This window comes from Aphelocoma coerulescens, chromosome 7 (assembly GCF_041296385.1).
Source record: "Aphelocoma coerulescens isolate FSJ_1873_10779 chromosome 7, UR_Acoe_1.0, whole genome shotgun sequence".
Classification (NCBI taxonomy): domain Eukaryota; kingdom Metazoa; phylum Chordata; class Aves; order Passeriformes; family Corvidae; genus Aphelocoma; species Aphelocoma coerulescens.
Genome location: NC_091021.1, coordinates 4,820,939 through 4,845,658, shown reverse-complemented (window position 1 = coordinate 4,845,658; position 24,720 = coordinate 4,820,939). Strand labels below are relative to the sequence as shown.

The 24,720-nt window shown below is 37.7% G+C and overlaps 1 protein-coding gene across 2 annotated transcripts in view; it reads right to left on the bottom strand.

Moving 5' to 3' along the window:
- NCKAP1 (NCK associated protein 1) overlaps positions 1 to 24,097 on the bottom strand; it is a 67,414-nt gene extending 43,317 nt beyond the window's left edge. Inside the window, exons 1-6 of one of the 2 annotated variants that reach the window (XM_069021808.1) lie at positions 23,892 to 24,097; positions 12,080 to 12,190; positions 2,082 to 2,174; positions 1,827 to 1,883; positions 740 to 882; positions 563 to 653 (exon numbers count right to left, since the gene is read on the bottom strand). In XM_069021808.1, the coding sequence (XP_068877909.1) occupies positions 563 to 653; positions 740 to 882; positions 1,827 to 1,883; positions 2,082 to 2,174; positions 12,080 to 12,190; positions 23,892 to 23,999 (603 nt within the window). In that variant the 5' untranslated portion in view covers positions 24,000 to 24,097. The remainder of the gene's footprint in view (positions 1 to 562; positions 654 to 739; positions 883 to 1,826; positions 1,884 to 2,081; positions 2,175 to 12,079; positions 12,191 to 23,891) is intronic. The other variant, XM_069021809.1, reaches the window with a different exon arrangement.
- Positions 24,098 to 24,720: the final 623 nt, after the last annotated feature.

The following is a 24,720-nucleotide window of genomic DNA, read 5'->3' as shown; positions in this document are numbered from 1 at the left end:
ATGTAAGAACAGAAACTTAGAAACATCTGTACAGAATAGACTAAAGGAATTGAGCTCCTTTAACTCAGTGAAGGCAACTCAGCAGCTTGAGTACAGGAGCTACTGTTAAAGAGGCAGTGGTTATCTCCAGGGTTCCCAGTTTAAGGACAATACAAAGCAAAACCCCTCAGGTTACAAAATAGAAAATCATATTCATCTTGGACGGCAATCCAACAAAACAACCAACTTCATAGAAACATTGTGAATCTCTTTAATTTCAAGCTACAAGCCTACACAAAACACAGAAGTAGCTATTCTCAGATGATCTACAACTGATTTTTAATTAATTTCTAATCCTGAGTGAATAAAATGGCACCTTCCAAATGGGTCTTATCATTCCTGTATTTCTGCAGGTTCTGCTTTTAAATAGGGTATCAATCCCCAGCCCTAGATGTTCAATGTAAGCAGAAATCTCATGTAAAATTTATACCAAATGGCCTTCGACAAAACAAACTCTATTTACTTTTTATCTCTGTTTCTCCCAATTAAGGTTACTGCATGCCTGTGAAAAGCAGTTACATACTTTACTGTGAGGTACAAATTCCTCCATCATTTTCTTTAAAGGATTTTCATAATCCACAATCATCTGGCCAAGGCGTGGATATTCTCTGTCACTAAAAGCAAAAACAAACAATTCACTTAGGTGTAGCTGTTACTATCATAACATTATACCCATCTTTTATACAATAATTTTTTTTACCTTGCTCCATGTGTCATTTCATGGGCATAGTTATACAATCCAATGATAGCCTTCCTTTCTTCAATTCGGGACAGCAGTATCATTAGAGTGGTGTAGGTTATAATCAAATCTAGGTAGTTCTTTGTTAAATCAAAGTTTACAGTCTAGAAATGAAAATCAGTAAATTATCGTTCTAAAACTTTTAGAAACAAGCATATAACATTTTACCTTACATTTCCATCAACTTTTGGAATTTTTTAAATACAATGGGCTGTCTTTTGAACAAAGTTCTTGTTCTGGTTACACATGACTTTGTATAACCTTTATTTATTCATTCAGATTCCCAGAACTGTTTGTACTCATGAAAGCAAAGGATCTAAATAAATCCTTCCAGGCTTAAGTGTTACACATTACCTGACAGATAAGAAAACTTTTCTTGTTACTAAGCAGTCAGCAGTGCCATGCCTATGAACTGTATTTTAGTAAGATCCTAATGTAAAAGACTAGCACATATCCCACAGGCCTTGTGACATCATTTCACAGAACACGTACCTGTTCCTTTTTCGTATTATGAATCTAGTCGAGCAAACTTAAAATAATGACAAAAACTTACAGGAAAAGGTGTTGGAAGTTTTCTTTTAGGGTTTTGGGGGTTTCTTTCCTATGTTTTTTGGGGGGGGGGGGGGGGGAAAGAGGGTCAGGGTGGGTTTAGATGTAAGACTTTCAGATGCTTTTGTAGTTGCTTTAGTCAACCCCAAAAGTGACCTCCTCACATAGCTTAGGTGGACACCAGTAATATTCTTGTCTTGTGAGTCTCACAAGGCGTAAGCATACAGATGACTGGGAATTAACTTGCAGATATAATAAATCAAAAATTACTGGAAAATTTTTATGTCTCGTAACAATACTGCTACTACTGTCCGTAAGAAGCATACTGAGAAAAGTCTGTCTCTATTATAAAAGTTAAAAATCTGAACCCTACATTGTTTTTATTTCTCTTGCATTTATTACTAGAGACGTGATGTTTCTTGGACTAAGAAAAGCAAGTCCTTCTTCCCACAGGACTCCGAATGGAAACATTTTTGAAAGTTTAAACCTAGAAACTTACAATATCAAAGAAGACTTGGCAAACATCAATAGTGTTCAGCAGCTCACAGACATGGTCCTTGAAAAGCAAAGGAATAACTTCAGTTTAAAAAGATATAATTAAATCACATTACTATGATTAGTGATGGAGCTTCATTTTTTTTAATTTGAAGAACAAAGCTGCAAGTTCAGCTATTTCATTATATAGTGTTATTTCATTAATAAAATTACAGAAACCTAATGTGACAGAACAACTTACACATTTGTAATACCTTACCTTAAATTCCATAACATCAACAAACGTGAAGTAGTATAATGCCAGGTTCTTCAAAATCTCTGATTTTTCTTTCTGGAGCTGAGCAAGCTGTTGCTAAAAGAGAAACACAAACATGCACACTGTTTTTAGAAGATCTTGAGAAGACTGCAGAAAAGTAATACCTGTGAAGCGCAGAGTAACCACCAGGCTATGCAAAGAAGCTGTAACACGGTATTCTAAGACTGAGGTTCTGTGTGCCTCAAATACACACAGAGTACTCAGCACTGATCATTTTAACAGCTGCCAACTACATTTTGAAGATAAAAGTTACATTAGTACACGTTAGTACCAGAGTCATATTGTTTAGCTCAGCTAGAGATGAAAATGGTAGGTAGGAAAAGTGTTACCATATGTATAATTTGCAAAAGCAGAACAGTACATGAGCACAAACCAGTATGCCAAGACCAAAATAATTATGTTACTTGAGGTGGAAGAACATAATGTGGCAGGTTACAAACTTTACTACAGAAAAACATTATGCTTTTAAATTCTGAACTTACCAAAAAGAATATCCAGGCAAAGCCACGTTAAGCATGCAAAATAAAATGTAGATACAAACATAAAATACAGTAACGGTTCTTTGACCAGTTCCATATAAACACAATAATACATTCAAACAAAAGCAACAAAAGAAAGAAACATAAAAGAAGCAAAACACTAGCATTAGACACTGGTGGATAAAATGGAAGAGGCAAACGTGAATACAAAGGTAAAATAGTTCACATGGATTTCTTTTTTTTAAATATTTTAAACAGAAAATGAAAAATAATTTATTTTTAAAGATTTTCTGAAGGAACCAGATTGATCACTTAGACAATTAAGAACACAAAACAGCAGCTGTTAGTGAACAGCCATTCTGTTTATCTATGTATGACAGTCTCACAGCACTGCAAGATATTTAATTTGCAATATCCAGCTACAAATTACGTCTCCTTCCTGATACAGGAATTCAAATGAGTTAAAGCAGTCACAATAGGAAAAAGTGCCCTCCAAAAATCTGCACGATTTTAAATTAAAGATGATCAAGTTAAATAATATATTTTTCTCAACAAGAGCAATCAATTATAAGAAAGATTTAAAAATTGCTTCAAATCAATTAGCTTACTTTCATGAGAGGTTAGAACTGAGTATGCTTCTTCAGCTCACTCTCATTTATAAAGCTGTGCTCTGTATTCTCTGTTTTATGTAAACCATCAAAATTCCTCTAATTCCTAAAACAAAGTGCCTGGACCACAACTAGGTATCATATATAAAATAAGTTTCGCTTCTTTCTTCTGAATTTTTAGAGGTGATGATAAATTTTTTAGAAGCCTTGAGCCATAAGACTTCCATTATTGTCAAGGAAGACAAGAATAGACAGTTATGAGCAAATCAGAATGGCTACATTATAAAAGACTCCTGCCTACTCTTAAACCATTGCCAAGGATTGGGCTTTGAATGCTTGCCTGTACATTATTTAAGTCTCTTTCACATAGCCATCAGTTGAGGCTTAATTGAAAGCAGTGCAAGTATGTGTTTTATTTTGTAACTTGTCCTGGTAAATCTCATGCACCAGGAAATAGGTTATTTCCATTTAATCTGCTGCTGTACAAAAATCTGCTTTCAAATCCCATGACTTGTATTTTGATCCTCAGCATCAAGATTAAAGCTACACCTTTCCCAGTGTATAGCTTTAACTTCAGCTGCCTTGAGCTCAGAAAATAAAGCATCCAGCATCATCACGCACAGACTCCGGAGCTCCAGCAGGTCTGTGCAGCTCCAGTACGCTTTCAGGCTGGCTTGTGTCTATACTTGGAGCCACTCCAGAGGAAAGCCAGCTCTGTACTTTCAGGACTGCTTCATCAGTCAACAGTTCTTACGCAATGAAAATTCAGGTAAGATGTGTGGTTTTAATTTTGCACCCTGGCCCTAGCGCTTCAAGCATTTCTTGCCAGTTTGTAGAAGACTAAGCAGAAATAGTTTTTTTTTCTGTGCAACTAATATAAGTGTGAACCAGATGAATCTGAAAAGTCCTTTCAAGAATTTTCAGGAAGAGACGACAGGGCGTGACCCAGAAATAAGATTAATTCTAGTGCAGAGAGAAGACAAAACCAAAACTCACTACCACTGCACATACGCCTTAACAACATTTTTCCCACTGCAATCCTAACTCATAGTAAGCAAGGTGCAATGCTGAAGAAGACTCTCAAGATTATAGGTTGCTGTACACTACACCTATTTTTGGTATAACAAATAGCAACTGAATGTCCACTCCTGCAGGACACCACAATTTCAAGCCAGAATACACGAAGTGGGGAGATATGGCAAACAGGGAGATGGGAATTATGATTGCAAAAGAAATAATAAATTTTGAGAAATTCTGTGAAGCTGTACAGAGTATAGGAAGGTATTTGCCACACTCAGCTAAGGATTATAGAATCACTGCTGTGCATTCTTACCTTGCTACCTATATTCCCAGAAATATTTATACTTAAGTGATGCTAAAACTTTCCTACAGAGTTAAGATGATCATTCTTTGAATGCTGAGTGTTGAAGGGGTCAGTAAACTTTTACTTAAAATAGTACTATCAAAGTAAAACGATATATAAACTGACTGTTACATCAGTATGGGGCCAATAGTTCAATTTATAGAGCACAGCCTGATCAGTGATGTTTAGAAGAACAGCTTACAAGCATGCAGTGTCTTGGATGTTTATTTGCTTTTTTATCATTCAGGAATGTGGGTGTAGCTCTTTGCACAACCACAGCATTAAAACTTTCCATTACTAATTTCCTAACAGCTGGTTAGAAGTTGCTGGTGCTATTTTGATTTGTATTTGCTTTTTTCCTTAGCCTGCAATTCATTATTCAAAGTTTACAATAACCAACAAAAGTAGGTATATCCTAAAATAGGATATACTGAAGAAATAACTCTTTAACCATCATTCTTTTTACTATAGCTGACTATGCCTTGTAGACTGGTTAGCTGTAAATTGGTTTATTTATTCTGAGATAATTTGAAGTACAAATTATACCAACAGTATTTTTGTTGCATTAGGTGAATTAGATTTAAGACCTGTGAAAACCTGTAGAAATTTCAGCGTAATATGGCAAGATCGAAAAAACTCCCAAATAATTAATCTGAGATTATTTCTTTTGCCTATTAACAAAAAACCACATCTCTGATCATGTTTTAATATTATTTATAAATAACAAAGAGTGAAGCTAACACTTTGTGAATATATTACCTACAGGAGAAGGAACTGATCTTTAACTTGTGCCTTTCCTTCTTTATATTAAATCCCTAAGATCCTTACACAGTCGATTATGTAAACAGAGCAATTACACTAAAAGAAGCATAAAACAAATCAGAAAGTGCAAGACAGCCTCACTTAGAGCTTATATGAACACAATGGCTCAGACAAGGGAGAAATGATGCAGCCCTGGCATACTAATCATGTGAATAAATACCAGTTTAATACCACAGCTTGCAAAAAAGATTAGACAACTAGAAGAGGTTGTTCAGAGAGTTTTATGTGTGTAAAAACTAAGGGTACCCCTAGTCCTAGAATTTTTTATCATGTTTATTTGATTGGTAGCAGTAGTATGTGAAAAAATTACTTATTTCATGATCCAGAAGTAGACAGTAGGAAGGGGAGTTTTCTGCTTCTTATATCAGTGTGATATTTTTCCTGCAAGTTTGATCATTAAACACTTGTATTTGTTTTCTACAATCCAACACCATAGATATTAGCATGTCCTCAGTGAAAATACCATCAACTTAATATTACCAGCTAGAATATAAGCCCCCAAAAAATCAGTATTATAAATTCTGACTGTTAAATTTCTGGAGAGAGAGGTAAATCATCACTGCCAGTATTCTTACTGTCATGTTATACTCACTATGCTTGTCACCTACAGAGTCTTTAGATGAACATCTGAAACAATTAATTTGAACAACGTTTTGTGTCTACAAAATCCATAGCAGAACAGCAGGGAAAGATAGAAGCAACTAAGAAAATGAAGAAAATTAGTTTTAAATTCTGTAAATTAACTCTAGAATTATGGATATGTCCTTGGTTTTCTTATTTCCAATTAAAAGCAGTTTCTGAAGTACTGTGCTGCATATAAAAAGATAAAATAGAATATTTAAAGTGTTTACTAACAAATGTATGTCTACCACAAGATCTATTTTAGTTTGTTTTCAAGTTTCTAGCACTAAGTTAACTGTTTTGAAAAGGAAATAGCCACCCGTGGTGCTCCATAACTGTTACCATTCCCAGAGAATTAATAATGGAAACAACTGGAGCAGGGAGGCTTCTCTTTAAAAACTCATCCGCCTCTCAGCCATAAGAAACAGTTTCCCCATTTTCTCAACTTCATTTACAACTTTTGCAAATTTTTTACAATTCATACTATTTTTTGAATGCCATCTCAGTGGGGGATTTTTTTGTTTGCTTTCTTGTTTTTTAAGGGCCAAGCTCTTAAATTGTCAATCATTAAAACAAAGAGAGTTTTAGTGGATGAAGCAGAGGGTAAAATGTTACACACAGTCACTCCTCTGCAGGTACTGCAGACACTTTAAAGCAACGAGGGAGCAAGATTTATTTACCTTGGCAAGTGACTTGTATGGACTTATGTGACTTACAGCAGCGTACTACAATGATTTATTACAAATAATGATAAAAAAATACAACATTTGGATGCTATTCTATCTCAAATTCAGGCCCAGTCAAAGGTTAAACCATGAATATAAAATTTGTAGCTGACAGCACTTACTATTTTGAAAAAATATGTTACAGTATGAGAATTCTGTTTGGTGAAACATTTTGAAGATATTTCAGGATTTCACATGACCTCTTGGAGTTGCTATGAAAAAAATGCTCACTCACAAATGACTGTTAGACTGAAAAACTTTATATACTATATTCTGTTATATAGGATATGTCATTTTAAGTCAGTCTTCTACCTGTAACAACTGAAGATATCAGACATGCTGCTGCATACAAAACCAGAACAGTAAGTAAGGTTGTATCAGAGCAAGGCATTAGCTGAGCAATTTCAATTCTGAATGACTTTTTAGTAAAAATGTAGATAAAATTTTATTATTTGTAGATATTTTGCAGTTTCTTGTGAAATAAACTATCATTAGTATATTCTGTTCTCAAGCACAAGACATCTTAACTGTTCATACAAAGCTGAACAGAGAATAGTTGCTTATCATCTGACTTCACTCATGCAGGGGAAACAGATAACCTGAACTGCTGCCTCAGTGACTTCTGGAAAGTTTATCTCTTTTGTGGTCCTTTACCACTATAAGCTCCCTGAGCAGGAACAGAGCTGAACAAGAAGCTGTGCATGGCACCCCCTTACTTGGAAAAGGTTTTGTCCTCATGGCCAGAAGGCCAGTTAAGTTTTACGGTGGAATATGGGGAGTTGGGGGTTTTTTGATTAAGAAAGCTGGAAGTTATCTGAAAAGTCAAGTCTCCCATGCAAGAGATCTAACACCCCAGAAAGGTGGAGAAAAATATTAAAATTTACTGAATATGGGGATAATTTAAGTTAGACTTAAGAAAACAGCTGTGATAGCTTTAATGACCATATAATTTCCTCAAAAATAAATGACTAGTGAAAAGGGATTACCAATATATGAGGCTGAGAGCTGAGACCCCAAAGATATTTTTCCAGAGATGACAGTTTCTAAATTATCTTCTCTAGTGCTATGAAAATTACAGTACTAAATGCTCATTAGAAACAAGCAAACAAATGACATTTTCTTTGACTTACTGTACCACTTACAGGGGCTGAAAGAAAAAAACTTTAAAAAACAGGTTATTATTTGTATTAAGTATTTTGAAAAAGGCTAATTACTGGAAGCACCTATCACAAATTAAAAACCAAGACTGGTTATAAAGTGTGGGTTTTAATTTTTTTAATAGAAGAAGGCATTTAATAAAAGCATGCATTAATAACTTCTAATAAGCTTTAGCCAAGGAGGTTCAGCCACTCTGTGTCCACAACACCTCTCCCACATCCAGCTAATTTGCTATGCAACCAGCTCATTATGAAGTGAAACTGTGAAAGACACAATAGGCAAACCAAGCATACACACACACTGGGATCGAAAAGGGAAAAGGCAAAAATTTAAAAAGTAAAGTGAACTAATTTAAAACTATAGCACCTAACCCTGGGAGGCTGGAAATGCTCACACTGCTTGTCCTCTGCTCCCAAGTGATCTTATTTCCAGTCCCCACAGACAGAATACAGCAGAAAATTAGTCAATACAAAACACAGATTGAATTGATATGAACATACCTACTAGATGATGAAGACTAGCATTATCTGGAAAACAGACCTTTCTCTCACTAGCCATACACTTCGAAACTTCAAAGTGATGCTTCACTGGTCTGCTTTGTGCTAAGCAATGACTGAACCTCAACTTTTCCAAGAGACATGTAAAAATATAAGTTTTTCTAAAAGGAAATTGCTGAGGAACAAGCCAAGAAAAACATATGTTCAAGAAAGAAGGCAGATATTCTCACTACTTGTCATATGTGGTATTTGGGAAAGCAGAAAGCGGGCTACAACTTCATGACACAAAGACGTGGAGCTTTACCTGCACAGGCAGCAGATTTATCAAACCCTACTCAAAATCTACAAAAAATTTATGTCCTTTCTCTCTGTATCTCCAGTTCCCCATTGTGAAGTACTTTATTCTGGTTTTAAAAGGCATTAAGTATTAGCATTGACTGAGAACAGAGTAACTTTTAGGTCCTACAACATTTTTTTTGAGTTCATCTCGATTTCTCTGTGACAAGAACCTCGCCTGTACACCCTTATAAGAGGATGAGGTCTAAACAGCCGTCAGAAAAATCAGGCTGCTTCTGCATCCCTTACTTTGGAACTTTCCTTCTGAAGCTAGTCCAGGAAATTCAGTAAAAATAAATGCTACTCTGAGTCAATACAAGCACAATCAGATCACAGACCTGACCAAGAACAATGGTGTTATAAAGTTTTTGGAAGCCATCTGCAGCTTAGAAGGCTTTTTCAAAACAAAGCTTTAGTCAATTTAAAATAATTATAAATAGTAAAGCTCCCCCAAACACAGAAGAAACATTCTTTTCAAATGTTCTTTATAAACCTTCTTTATGCCGTTTAAATTTGGAACCTGTTTTGCCTTAAAGTGTTTTTCCCCTGATCCTTATCTCACTCATGAAGTTTTAATTCCCCCTCCTCTGCTCAGCTATAGCAGAGGAAAGTAAGTGAATAGTTTTTCTTGGGTGCTTAGTGCTTAATCAGTGTCAAACCGCAACAAAGGACTCTACCTATCTATCTATCTTGTTTGTTTCTCACTTTCTGAATCCTTCAAGTTTTTGCTTATATACATTCCTTCCTTTGCAGGTTATTTCATGCACTATGCAGCAATATTACCCTGGTAGCCTATTTGATTAACAGTTTATTTAAGAGCCTGGTCTCCAAGCTGCACACTTTCAAGGTTACATGATTAACAATGGCTATTGGAAAAGAAAGGGCAAGACATCACAGGGACTGCCCTCACACAATGGGAGAGAGAGTTATGAACTGATAAGGTGCAGAGTTATCTATAATTAATCCTTTGGAAGATGAGCTACTCCATTTCATTTTCCAGCCTGGTCAGCAAAGATTGATCAGCCACTTCACTGTTTGAACTGCCCACAAACTTTCACTCTCAGTACAATACCAAAAATCAGCAACTGTCAGACATTGCTCAGCATGTCAAACACTGAAGGAGGAACAAAACCAGGAACTGTATTTTCCATGGATAAAGATGTAAAAGATATCAATAGCAAATATAACAGAATTACTTGTTTCAACAGAATGAAAATTCATGCTTTTCAAGATCATCTGATTACAGCAAACATTGCTCATACTCTTCAGTAAAATGCGTTACTCATTTCTAAAACACAAAACACTGTAGATGACAGTACCTGAGAAAAAACAGCTAAAATAGGTCAAAAAAAAAAATCAAAAAAGCTGGCACTACCTACTCTCTAAAACTGAATGCAAGCTTTTTTGGCACCATCACCTACTGACATGTTAATAGATACTACTAATAGCATTAGGTACACAGTGCTAGGCAGTGGCAACTGCTGCATTTGAACATACAAAATCCAAAACCCCCTCTTGAAAGTGTGTCCTGGAATTTTCACTGCAAGGAAGAAGCATAACTTATGATTTCTTAGCTATTTTCACTGCTGTAATCCTTTGTGATATTTCTTTAACCATTAAATAGACATTAAATAATCTAAATTAAATAGACATTAAATAATCTTTATTTAATGTCTCTGTTCCAATTAGCTTCTTGCCCTTTTAAATCTCTGATCATTCTTTTCTTTTTTTGGGAGTTACAACACTCTATGGGAAACATCTGTAAATAACTAAGCAAACTGCCGTCAGCTTTGACCACAGGATGGAAACCCCAGATGCCTACTGCTAGAGCTCAAAATCCTACTTTAAACTGTGCTCATACATAAGGAGGGTAGGCTTTCATCAACTCTGCTTAATAAACACAGGCCTGGATGGCTCATAGTAAATAAATACATGGCAATGACAAAACATTATGAGTGTGTCCTATTTTGGAAACTGTGATTGTAAAAATATAACAAGTTTTCTTTTATCTCTTTCCATAAACTTCACAGCACCAAATCCTTAAATATCTATCATTAGTTAAGGTCCAAATTCATAATCAACAACTGGAAAACATTTAAAGCATACATGCAAGTGCTGTAAGTACATTCTACGTACATTATCTTTTAATAGTAGATCTGCCACCCAAGCTTAGAGAATACCATTTACCAAACACGGTTTAACGGATTTACTGTTTTTACATAAATTTGATAAAGAATGTCCATATTTGTTACTAAAACAACCAAACTCAATACAAAGATGAGCAATTAAAGAGTACAAAGCATGTACAAGTTTTAAAGTGAAAAAGTACATTGTTAATGAAATTGTTACCTCCAATTGTTTTTTGGGGGTTTTTTTTGCCCATTGGAATTACTGGAGACATTACATACTAATTTGAGATGGCAATGTAAAAGAAACTAATTATTCTCATTGCTATCATCACTACCATTCTGCAGAAACCTGAATGCTTAAAGCAAGCCTAAACCTCCCAAGCACACAGGCACGCAGTTGCATGCAGGGAACATGCAAACCAAACACCTTACCTCCATTTTCCACCTTTGGAAAGAAATATAAGCAGGTAAAACAAACATCTTTCCCTTGTCTTTCAAATTGAATCAGGGAAACAAGTGCACATCACCTGCCAAAATGCCTGCCTCTAGCCTAATAATATTAACTATCTAAAAGAAGTCTTCAAAGTCAAATTCAGCAATACTGCGTCACTCAAACGTAAAACATAATTTACTTCTGCAGCTAAACTCACTATATGAAGACGAAACAATTATATTTCCATATTTTTGTACTTCACAATTTTTCTCCTTATGTACTAAAGCATTCTTTATTCCCACAGGGACTGACTCCATAGGCAAGGGTACCTGTAAAATACAAACACTTCTTCCCACCTTGCAGCCAAGTGTTTTTTACTGATATGCTGGTTAGGACACATCACAAATAAAGTTATACAACTTCCACCTTCTGCAAATCAGTCTGGTCACCAGGAATTTCTCCTATTAAAGTAAGGCATGATTTTTCCAAGGATTTCTTCCCATTGACAATTCTTTGAAACGGAATAGAAGAGAGCAGGCGAAAAGAAAACCAGAAAGTGTCCCATCTTAAAAAAACCCATCCAGAATTACAGTATAATATTCTCTCCTTAGAGATAGGTCCTTCTGAAGTATCCTGTCAGACATTTGAATCAAGAACTATATTCCAACTGCAACTGTCAGCATCAGATGCTTTTTAAGAAAATGTAAACCTCCCAGATTGTGCTGAAAGGCTAGCGAGAAAAACAGTTATACAGCCATTTGATTACTTACGTTGTTGTTGCGTGTTTCTACTGCTGGAAACTTCCTGACTATGAATTTGACAGCAGATTCCAGGTTTTTGTCAATAAGATAGGATGGTTTGGCTTTGGGGTCACCACATGCCTATAAAAAAATACAATACGAAATGAAGTAGAAACACAATCATCTGTGTAAAGCTAAGTGATAGTTGCAAATCTGAAGGTAAACTAGAAAGATTCCTCTTTTTGTTTGTTTGGTTTTAGTGAGCAGGTGATAAAATGAAAGGCAAAGTGCAGGGACTGTCACAGCTGAAATATGCAATGGGAAACAGTACAGAGATGCTCTTCTACTGAAAAAGATGCATGGAAGTATCAAAGCAGTTAGTGCAGAACAGCAGTGAGGGAAAAAACTCAATCCTAAAAGAAGGAGAAAAAAAATGTTTCCTTTTAATGCTATTCCTGGTTTGAGGTAGTGTTGTATTCATCTGGAGTTAACAAACTGTTAGAAAATTCAATCATGTCATCATCTGTGGAGGACAGTGCTGGGTACATTAAATAATTCAACTATCCTTTGTGAAACAAAACCAAACACCCCACCACCAATCTGCATTTAATTTTTTTTTTCCAGTTGTTAACTGTAAGACGATTTTCCATCCCACAATCAAACCACCAATATTTGTCTAACATAGTCTATTTCCTGAACTGAAGTTTTACCCATGTTCTTTATTCCTACAGCATCACAGGCTGAGCTTTAAAAGCAGGAATCAAAAAGTTTCACTAAATTTTGATGTGAAATCGCAACTGTACGGTCTCCTAAGTAACTTACGTAGATGGATCTGAACAGCTTCTGTGGACAAACACCTGAGGAAGCACCTACTGTTGCCAGCTACAGTGCATGCTGTCAGACACTACTTTTCTGCTACTCTGACTAGCGAGCCATGCGATACCATTTCATTGGGAGTAATATACTAAAAGCAGCATTACTTACATGACAAAATATGTGCTCAAACTGTAATTCTCTCAAATATTAATTTAGTTTTCCTCAGAGGGGTTTGCAAAGGAGTTTCACGTCTCATGCAAAACTGAATTACATGCTAGGCATTTCTATGCAACAGAGTGAACTCGAATGACAGCTCATTTAAAAACTTTTCCACATTGATTTCTATGACTGAGTTGTGGACTGTAGAGACAGAAGTCATGGAGTATGAGACCGATTCTGAAAGCGGGCAAGCGGGCAAAGGGAAGGTGAAAAGCTTTGCAAACCTTCCAAACTTGTCCTTGCTGGGAAAGCAGTGTAATAAAAAGAGAGAGAAATTACATATAAACAAATTACTCTTAAATTCTCAAGTATTACATTTATGTGAACTAATACACTATTACCTACATCCAAGAGAACATTGCAACCATCTGTTACTCTAGTCAGCACACTTTCTACTGGATGTTGATTATTCTAATACTCACAAAAAACTTTACATGTACTTATTAGAATTTCACTATTGTGCAAAGCACTGTGAATATACTGAGACATATAACTACTAATAGTACTTCCAAACTAAGTTCAGGTAGAGAGGGAAAAAAGTTAACAAACATCACATGCAACTACAGGGGAAAAAAAGGAGAGAAACTCAGTGAAGTTTTACATACCTGAAAAAGAAACGGTAGCCAAGAAAAAAAAAAACAACAAAAGAGTCATTATTGAAAGTTTCTAAAACACCTACCAGTAGTACATGACCTTCATGATGTATACTCATGTACTATTCTGATATCAAAATTCTCATATTTGCTAAGTTTCCCACAAAGGTACTAAACTTTATTACAGTATTGTATCTATAATATAGGAGGAATTTATAATGAAAATAAATTCAGCAACATCCACAGTATGTTAGCTATTAAATTGTTGCTTCAATATCCTTAGAGCAGCAAACCACATATGCCAAAAAAAAGAGCTATTTTGTACACACCTTAAAGTCTATACAATTTCAAAAGTACAAACTATACTGTAAATAGGCAGTAAATATTAAACAGCTTCAAATTTACGAAGTTTTAATTAAATCCGTGTCATGGATGTCAGAACCTTCGTCAAATTATTTTGTTGTTCTTGCTGCAAAACATGTAACTTTCTCTACTAACAAGATTACTAAGAAAACAACCTAACAGACACATATTTGTGCCCTGTTAAATTCCAATATGGTTGCTGTTATATAGGAAACAAGAAATCTGCCACTGTTGACTTCGTAAATTTTTCAGTCTGAATTCAAACACTCCTTCCACATACACTCCTTACTTTTCCTAGAAACATTTGTTTTCCTTCCTATAAATCAGCTCTCCAAAATGTTTACTAAAACTTAGGTTCTATCCAAGCCCTTACACCCACATTCACAAGGAAACAGAGATTTGAAAACATCAACATGCACATCTTCCTGTGGCTTCAGAACTCAGGCCCCAGAAAAGACAAGTGTTATCCTCAGTCTAACTGGCAATCCTCTCAATATATCTGAATATGCTCCTCGTTTGCTTCTTTCCATCGGTTGTTAGCTGACATTATACTTGAAGCAACTGTAACTCTTCCTACTAATAAACTACACTAGACTGATTGATAAATAAGAAAATTCCTGCAAGATGTTAGAAGTATCCCTCACACACACCAAAATTCCAGCTTCTAGAAAGCTGTACAAGCCTACCTAGATAGACTGAATTAAAAGAGGACAATAGACATCACTGAACGAATGGGTCAATGCTTTTCCTTCACTCTCCCATGTTCCACAGCAGCTCAGCTCCTTTCTAAGAACTGGTATTAACAGATTACTAGCTGTTGTTCCATCAATACAGTTTTCATCCATACAGTTACCTGCATTCAGCATCACAGGTAAAACAGTCTCCATGAGTTAAACCTCTCCCAAAATGGTGAACAGACCTCAAACCCACTATAGTTTACCCTATAAAGCATAAAGAATGAACATACAAACCCCAAACCTAGCACTTTTGCACAAGCATGAACGTGTGTTAAGGCACATAAACAGAATATTGCTCTAAAAAGAACAAAGACATTGAGGGCAATAGTCTTAGAATGTAGATAAGAAATGTAGTTTTTGCTTTTAATGGTTGTATTAGGCAATACAAAATCCTTTGTGAGTACAGTAAGGGATAGGAACGTTGTGGTAGAACATACAAAAGCCATTTGTCCATATACAGCTCTCCAGTATTCACACAGAATTCTGAGTACCAGCCAAAACCAGTAGCCCTTTCTCAGCCTCATACACCACTTTTTTCCCCTTGTGGGTTGCAATAACTATTCCTCAATTCATTTCTTTTTAGGAAAAAACACACAATCCATAATTACTACAATTTTGAGCATTAAAAAGAAATTCACAAATTAAAAATGTTTTTACTAGTGCAGCATTCACAGAACACAACTCTGGAGCTATGGGATTCCAGCTGCTTCAGTCCTGAAATGTTACACTGAAAGAATCTCCCAGCAGTCAACTCTGAATTCCTTTGTATATTACTAAACAGCTGTTAAGCAGCTATGCTGAAAAAGATCATGCAAAGCTATGGTTAGAAACTAATCTACATAATTAAAAAAAAATTTAATGGACTCAGATGCTGGGTTCCTTCAAGTTACACAGCATTTCTTTCCACAGATCTTTAGAATGGTATCCTTCTATGATAAGCTCTCAACTAAGTGAAGTTATTCTGTGCACCATTCTGTGCAACTACCAACAAGAACAATATGATTTCTACAGTTAAGAAGTTCGCCATTCACAATACTCATTTGCTATCATATGCACAGTTATCAAGCTTCAAAGAGATCAGACTAACATGCACTGTTTCCTCATGCTTCACTAGGCCATGTTTTGAATTAAAGCAGCATTTTCCTACCTACCCTAGTGAGGTAAATAATTATATTATTATTAAACAAAATTAAGATTCTCTTCCTCCCTTGATGCTAATAGATTCTTCTATACTAACTTCACTTTGAAGATTTAGAATACTACGTATCTATACTTGCTATGTTGTACTCACTCAGAAGCAGCCAACAACAAATCATTCAACAACAAAAATCTTAATGCTTAAGGCGTACATCTAAGATAAGTAGCCTCTAAAGAGGAAAACAGAATATAGTTCAACTGCCTTTGGCCCACAATACACCAACATTAATATACAGCAAAGAGACCTTTTGCCCCAATACTGTTACAGATATCACTGCAAAAATCTGAGCTTAACATTTCACTTCCAACTTGAGGGCAGAGGATGTTGAAGGAGAAGAAAAAAAAACATCCATCAACAAAATTACTATATTCATGCAGCTGAAGTGGCCTGAACAAAAGGAAGTCTATGTTCAGGTACAATCATTGTCAGTAGTCAGTGCCCCAAACTAGCATTTAAAACCCCTGAACCTAACTCATGACTCAACATCAACCTGTTATGTGCCCTTGAATAAGAACACTGGGAAGTAGCACCTGAGTTACATGGCTTAGGATGGTAAAAAAATAAAGCCTAAATATTTACTGTATCATGGAAAGACCTATTACATATTTTCTTTTGTTGTTGCTAAACCCAACCTATTCCAAATTAGCAGCAAGGCCATCTCCCAATAAAAGAGAAACAGGGCCATTTGAATTAAAAATTTCCTATTTTCATCCCCCAAACCTCCTATATCAGCAGATTATCATAAACCATACTTTGCAGCAATTTAATGTGTTTATTACTTCAAGAAATCTTGATTTACTGTTACTGCAGAGCTGAGATAAAACACTGTTAAGCGCAATTCCACTTGACTGTGACAACATACACTGAAATAATCTCAGCCAACAAATCACTTCACCTTTAAGTTTCATTTACAAATGAATCTGCACTAAAAACCTCAGTGAATTTAACAAGGAAATTAATGGAATTTCTGTGACAGTATAAACTATGCTATCCCCCAAATTAGTAACTTGGATTCGTAAATGGAAACACTTTCAGGATGTCTCACATTCAAAAACAGGAAAAGCTCCTGTATGTCCCACTTGCAGTTTACTACAGCACTTTCTCTTGATACGGCAGAAAGGCAGGCACTGGCAGAAAGGCAGGCACTGCTCTTCTTTCCTTATAAGAGCTGCTGGCACTAAAGACTTCATGCTAAGATATATCTCTTAAGTTTACATGCCTGGTTTCCAGGTGTACATCCTGTAAATTATACTAAATATAGAAGTCAAAGAAACATTCAAAGAGACATTTTCACCATTAATTACATTTTTGTAAGATAAAACCCATTTTATACTCTTTGTTTCTGCCATGCATTTAAAACAATTAAGAATATGAACTCACAATCTCTAATTTTGAAAAAGCAAAACCACTGAGAAGGAGAGAGAGGTGAATAAACAATAAAGAGCTGCTTTGAATAGTGGTTCACACTACATTTGCTTTAATATCTCTGATTAAGCCTACCACAACTGCTTGCCTGTATTTTAGGTTGTGGAAGCCTAAGTTCATTATTAAACAGGCTAGTCCCAGATAAGTTTTGTGAATAAAGCCTTGTCCCTCTTAAAGTCTCTCCAACAAGGTGCAAGAATTAGTTGGTCACACATGGACAAATTATTATAGTTTAATACTTCTGATGGCTAAAATTTAACTGTCCTACCCCAGCATCACTAGGATCATCTTGTTCTAAGTAAATTACATTACTTATTCTTGTAGTTACATAAATGATACTTGATGAAAGGTAAACCTGTATCTTGATACAAATTATGCTAATAGTTTCAAGCAAGATCTGGAAGCTGAAGAAAGTCTCTAGGTAACTACTTTATGAAGAGTCTCTAAAGGCCTGGGGCATACCCAAAATATGGCACAAAATTATTAGAAATTTAACAGCTGTTGCACTTTTTATTTACTAGGGTTCAAAACTTGAAAAATAATGTAGCTTCATTTCAATTCAAAATTAAGTCCAGTGTTTCCTAGATCTAAGCAAGACATCTTCCCTGCATTTACTCATTATTTGGTGTGTGTTGAACTCCAAGTATATACCTTACTTTAAATTCTAGTGTATCACTACTCAGAAATTCAACAAAGTAAAATGTAAATGCATGTGAAATCACAAGAAAAGGCTAGAAAGGACCTCGAGAAATTGCCTATCTACCTCTCCTGTACCAAGGCAGGATCAACTCTATCTTTGTTGCTCCTGGGACATGTCTGCCAAATCTTTACTTACAGGTCTCGAACATGCTACATTCAAAAACATTCTCACAATATCTTCTAATATTAAATTTAGTTTTCCAATATTTAATGTAATCCACCACTTCTTGATCTCTGGTGGCCATACTGGATGGCACAAACTATTCCCCATCTCTCTACAGCAGTCCTAAATATTTAAAAATTTGTATTACTTATAAGCTGACTTGAAAAAACATTCCCATTTTTTAATGGGTCCAATTTTCTGCACTACCTGTCCTTATTATTCTGCTCTGAACTTTCTCCATTTCATCCACATCTTCCTTGAAAAGAGTAGTCAATCAGATACGTTTTCAATGAACCGCCTGAAGGAGATGTAGAGCAAAAGGATTACTTTTCCTTCAGATTATCTTGCTCACACATTTATATAACCTCATGTCATCCCTGATTTTTTGCAGCAAAACTTACCTGGCTCTTGTTTGCCCTGGGATGTCCCCAACCTTTCCCAGCTCTTTTCTCCAGGCGTGATATCTCATTACTTCTCATTTTGTCCTTTAAATTCCACTAAGTACAAAATAGCTTACAATCATACCTGATCAGCCACCTCCAAGTCTGTTAGACTATACCTATGCTCAAGCTGAATTTCAATTAGATTCTGTAGCTTGGCCCAGTTTCCTACATATAAATTTATTAAGACCACTGTAGCCATCATCTAGGTTGTTGATGCAAACAGTGACTGGAACCAGAGGTAATACACACCCCAACAAGACCCTGTTGATCTCTGTCTGACAATGAGATCTTCACAATCATTCCCTAATACGGTGATCCATCTGCTTTCATCATCACAACTTCATCCAGACTGTACTTCCTTAGATTGTTCATGAAAACAATCAGATGAGGTCATGTCAGCAGCCTTGCTAAGGTCAACACATAAAGTATCTTCTGAACTGTCCATACTAGAGTGACCCATCACCTTGTCGATGACTGAAATATACTGGGTTTGACACCATCTGTACAGTGATAAATTCACATTGTCTTCTTGTGTTTGTAGCACCCATTTAAGCACTTGGTTCTATTAACCAAATATGGGGCAGGTGAAATGCAAAGGATAAAAAAAATTAAGAGAAGTTTCACTGCCACAAAAATTTTCTTCAATGTAGTTTATAAAATAACATTTTAATAAAAAGAAGCAAGGCAATGGGAAAGCGTTGTCTATCCTGAACCTCAAATGGGAACTGTTACTACTTTTTAGGTGTATCTCCTCTGCAAACAACTTTAAAAATCTCTTGTAACTAAAACTGGATTTGGTTTTGTGTCAACACAAAATGAACAGTGATTGCAGGGGGCAAGGTAACTTGTATCTGCAAGCCAAGAAGCAAGGCAAGATAATTCTGGGCATCTACTCTTGATACAAAAGGAAAAATCCACTCTGTATATTTTAGAAGATATCATGAGACATTTTTATTTTATTGGAAAGTCTTACTGTTTCTTTACAAATTTAATTGCTTTTCTGAGTGTATGATATAGTATCACCAGTCAGTATTTGCTTCTTGAGCAAAGGAATTTTTTTTTTTTTTAATTACCAGCACTGTGAGTTTGGGGCTTCCTCCTCTGCTTATCAATGAGACAGTATTATAAGCCATTCCTCCAAAACCACAGACACAAACATACTGCCATTTTAACCTTTAAAGAACTGCTGACATCTATGGAAGCAATACTACCCCACCCTGAGACACTTCCCAGTGACCTGAAGACATTACCTGACATTATCTGTTCAACACCAACCTTAAAATTCAAAACTAAATTATTGGTGAGCTTTTCCTCTCAGCTCAAAGGTCTGCACTCCAGCACAGAGTTTTGTGTCCAAAGGGTGATCTAATCCTACGCCATTCCAAACTTCAGAACTCTGCAGATCGGAAACTTCCCCATGGTCTTCCAGTCACCTAAAATCTCTCCCACTGTGTCCTGAAGAACCACTCAAGTGCCTGAGCAAAACTACTTACATTTAAGTAACATCCTCAATATAGGTAAAAATTCAGTATTTTCACTATACATCTTTAAAGAAAATATAAAGTCAGCTAAAACCCCTGCAAACAGTTATTAAGTTCCTTATCTATGACTTCAGTTTGGTTATGCAGTTCACATCCAAGAATTGGTTTAAGAGTCTCATTTTTCAGATACTATGTAATCGAGTTGGGAAACTCAAAAGAATTTTTTTTGTTAATGACATTTAAAAAACATCTTGCAAACAAAGGTAAAACCTATACTGTGAAGAACAACAGAACACTGCTAGCAAAGCAATTCATGCTAAGTAACAGATTCATCATGTTTGATTAACATATACTCTAAATAATTCAAAACCTTAACTTTCATCCGTAGCAGGTCTGTTGACTGTAGTACTACTTCACTCATCAAAATCACACCCCCTTGATTTGCTCTGGCTAAATCTCTACTTCAGGTATTTCAAGATCAAATTTCTTACTGTAAACACATCCTAGTATCCAAGGATTTTACAAACAAACAAAAGACATGCCCACATAAAAGATTATTCTCTGCTGCCACCACTCTGTAACAAAACAGTTGTCAGTAATGGCAGCATTTACCCAAGGTTTACCAACACAAGACTCGGTCTCCTCTGGAAGGTAACCATGAAATCCAAGCTTCACCTGACCCAGGAGGGCATGAAAAACCCTTGCTGTCTTTGGTTTATAGAGGTGCAGTTGTACACAAATAATGACAAAAATTACAGGGTAGACAATAACCTACATAACTGTGGATAAATTCTTAAAAAATAGAAGGAACAAACCAAGAGAGAAACCACAATGTTAAGAGTTCCAAGTCCAGTACTAATACTGGTCCCAACACAAAAGACAGCTGAAAGCAGCAAGCAAAGGGCCACTCTTCAAAATAACAACAGCAACAAAAAAATCCACCTCTTTACAGGGTGGAAATATAAGTTCTGTCTCATCATCCACTATTACCTGAGTAACTTCACTTTTCCTAATTTCCTTGTCACTCTCAGAGGCAAAAAAACCATACAGCCAGATACTCTGTCTTAAAAACAATGAATTTTTAATTGTTTCAAAAGACAACAGTGGCACAGAAGGTCAGTAAACAGGAAACTATGAACAATTATAAGCTATAAGCACAACAGCAACAAAACTGAAATTTGTATAGGAAGATGAAGTATAAAAAAATCTATGTTTCTAACTGCTTTTAACTTCTGCGATTCTTTGGGAAGTAAAATTTTCCTGCTTTGATTCTAATAGTTGAGAAAATTCTTAATCCTTGAAAATCTGTACTCTCTAGACAGCATCTACAGCAATCTCTACTGCTGCTACATATACTTCAACCTCTCACTTCCTCTTATTAAAAAAGTCTTAACCATTTCCTTTAACCGCAAACCCACATATTGTGTGGTTATCTAGTAGCTTGAGTTTCGGTATCATCTTCAACAGAGGCAGCTATGACAGAATCTTAAACAGCAGCTTTGGAACTGACAGCTTACGGAGAGGAAAAAAAAAGAAATAAACAAAAGTGTTCCAAGCAGTCAGTGATGCTGCAGCTGGGCTGAAGAGAGACTCACAATACAACAACCAATCCCAAGACTTCTGGGCTCATCATCTGAGCTAGCCAGTTACCCCTGTCAAGCAGTACTGACTGCAGCTGAAGAAAACTACTGTTTGAATAACAAATCACTACATGAATACACAAGAGTTGTGCCTGGGACATCTCCATATTTGCAAAACTACACATGACACAATAATCAAGCCACTTGGTCATGCCTGCTCCCTCTCTGTATCCAAGACCAAGCAATTTTGGACTCGGTTCTTGGCATTTGCAGGAAAAAGTGGTGACATCCCCAGTGCTGATGCTCCCCTGCAGAGAGCCTGTCCACCTGCATCACTTCCTAGACCAGAGGCTACCACCATATGGGCCAACATGCTCAGGACTCCGCCATCCAAACATGCCAAGCAGAAACATGCCTGTAGGCACTGGATCATTTAACAGGAGTAAGTGTCCATACCAGAACACTGGGAATGAAAACAGAGCCCAGACTCACAATGGCTAAGGCAGAGCTATCAAGACAAGGTTTAATTTCTCCAGTCCTGCTTCCTGTCCCACAAAGCAGGGCTGTGCTCAGGAGAAATTCCCCTTGCTCATTTTCACCTGATATATTTCTCTCCAAGTGCAACAAGCACACACACAAACAACTTCCTCATTTTGATGGTTTTTCCCATAAATTGTGAATTTCTGTTTGTTAAAAGTGTAATTATATTGTTACCATTATTAAACTGAAGTGATTTTCCAATGTACAAAACTACAGACCAAAAGGAACCTTTCAGAAAGGCAGAAACTTGTAATCACCTAGTCAGAATGCTTTATTTATGTCAGTGAAAATTTGCAGAAACACTCAAGTGCACATCAAATACTGAAACGGCTTTGGATAAATACTGACTTATAAATACTTCAATCACTTGGTTTGTTGGGTTTTTTCCCTGAAAACCATCTCAATTAAAATCAACATTGCACTTGACAGTGCTTACTTCTCTGGTCTCCCATATGAGCAAAACTTTGACAAAACACATCCTTTACCTCAGATCTGTCAGGCCACTCCTGACAGAAACCTGGGTCCAGAAGTCAGAGGACCAAGTAAGTACCTAAAACTCTCAAACTCCCTTTGCCATTTCAGCTGAAGCCAGCATGGGGACAGCACTGAAGTTTTAATGTGCTGAACCCACAAAGGTGCACTTGAAGGTAATAACTAGCATTTTCTTTGAAATAAGAAAAACCTCTCAAATAATTGTGTTCAAGGCAAAGCAATAAAATCCTAACTAGTATTCATTACTGGAGGTGGGCTGAGGGGCCATACACTTTCAGGCAATATTTCACTCATTAGGAAAATGAAGCTGGGAAGGATACAAGCACCCAGCACAGGGGTTGGAACTAGATGATCTTCAAGGTCTCCTTCCAACCCAAATAATTTTATGATTCTGTTGCCATGAACTGCATTCTTTCCTACAGGAAAACATAACGATTACCTCCAGAAGAGAAATTAACCGAGCACGAAGGCGTGACCCATCCTCCTCTCAACATCCAGACCTACAGCTTCCTGCACCGCCTAGCCACCTCACCTAGGCCAACACCGATCCACTTCCTTTGCCAGCCGGGGAGCAGCTCCAGCAACCACGGCAGCCCCAAACACCCGCTCCATCTCACGCCGAGAGATGCTAAGCAACGGCGGGCCTCGAACTTATCGAAATCAAGCTTACTAATTTTACCCTAAACCTCTTTTTTCGTTCGGTAGCGACAGGTTTTGGCGTGGGAAAAGCCCCGCGGCGCTGCCCACTCGCGGCTCGTGTGAGTCACGCACGGCAGCGGGGCGGCAGCGGCTCCGGGGGCCGCGCGGGGACCAGGCCCCGCTCCTGCGGGCGCCGCGAGGATCGGCCCGGCCTCCTCAGTTCCTTCATCCTTCTCTCCCGGTATCGATGCGGCGGCCGCACGAAAGCCCCGGCCCTCCCTTCCCGGGCCGGGCGGCGGCGGCGCGGCTCCGGCCCAGCCTCCCCGGCCCCGCCGCTAGGCCGCAGCGCAGCCGGCACAGCCGCAAGCCCAGCGGAGCGCTGGCCTGAGCGGCGGTGGGGATCGCGCCGGGGCGGTTCCCAGTTCACCCCCCTCTCCGCCGGGGCCCCCCGCACCTTCTTGATGTTGTAGAGCCGGGTGAGCATGCCGACGCCGCGGTCGTTAAGGATGGTGAGCTTCTCTGCCAGCTTCTGCTGGCTCGGCTGCAGAACGGACCGCGACATCTTGACCCTCCACTGCCCCCACCGCCGCTCACAGCCCCGCGGCCGCCGGCCTGGCCCGGCGCTCCCTCTCCGCCTGGCCCGGCGCTCGGTGCCTCCGCGGGGCGTGGGCACAGGTCACGTGAGTCGGCGCTCGGGCTCCCCCTGCTGGCGGGCGGTGGAGGCGCCCGTGCTGAGCGTTGCCCGGTTCCCGTAGGTTTGGAGGCACGGATGGATGTGTGAGGAGGGTTTCGGGTAGAACCCCAAGGTGTGCTTCGAAACAGTGAAGAACGTCCGTTTTCCTTCAAGGTTTATACCGAATGTAGTTATGGATGCCCCATCCCTGGAGGTGTTGGCTGGATGGAACTTTGAGCAACCTGGTCTATTGGAAGCTGTTCCTGTCCCTGGCAGGGAGTTGGAACCAGATGGTCTTTATGGTCCCATCCAACCCAAACCATTCTGTGAGTCTATGAAAGCCCCATTTTTTTACTTAATCAACTTCACTTTTTAATTTAATCAACTCCATTTTTTTACTTAAACAATGAAAGTCCTACACTTTGGCCACAATAACTCCATACAGCTCTACAGATTGGGGCAGAGTGGCTGGAAAGCTGCTCAGGGGAAAGGCTCTGGGGGTGTTGGTCAACAGCAACTGAACCTGAGCCAGCATGTGGTGAACCTGAGCCAGCCCAGGTGAGCAAGAAGGCCAATGGCACCAAGGAACAGTGTGGCCAGCAGGACCAGG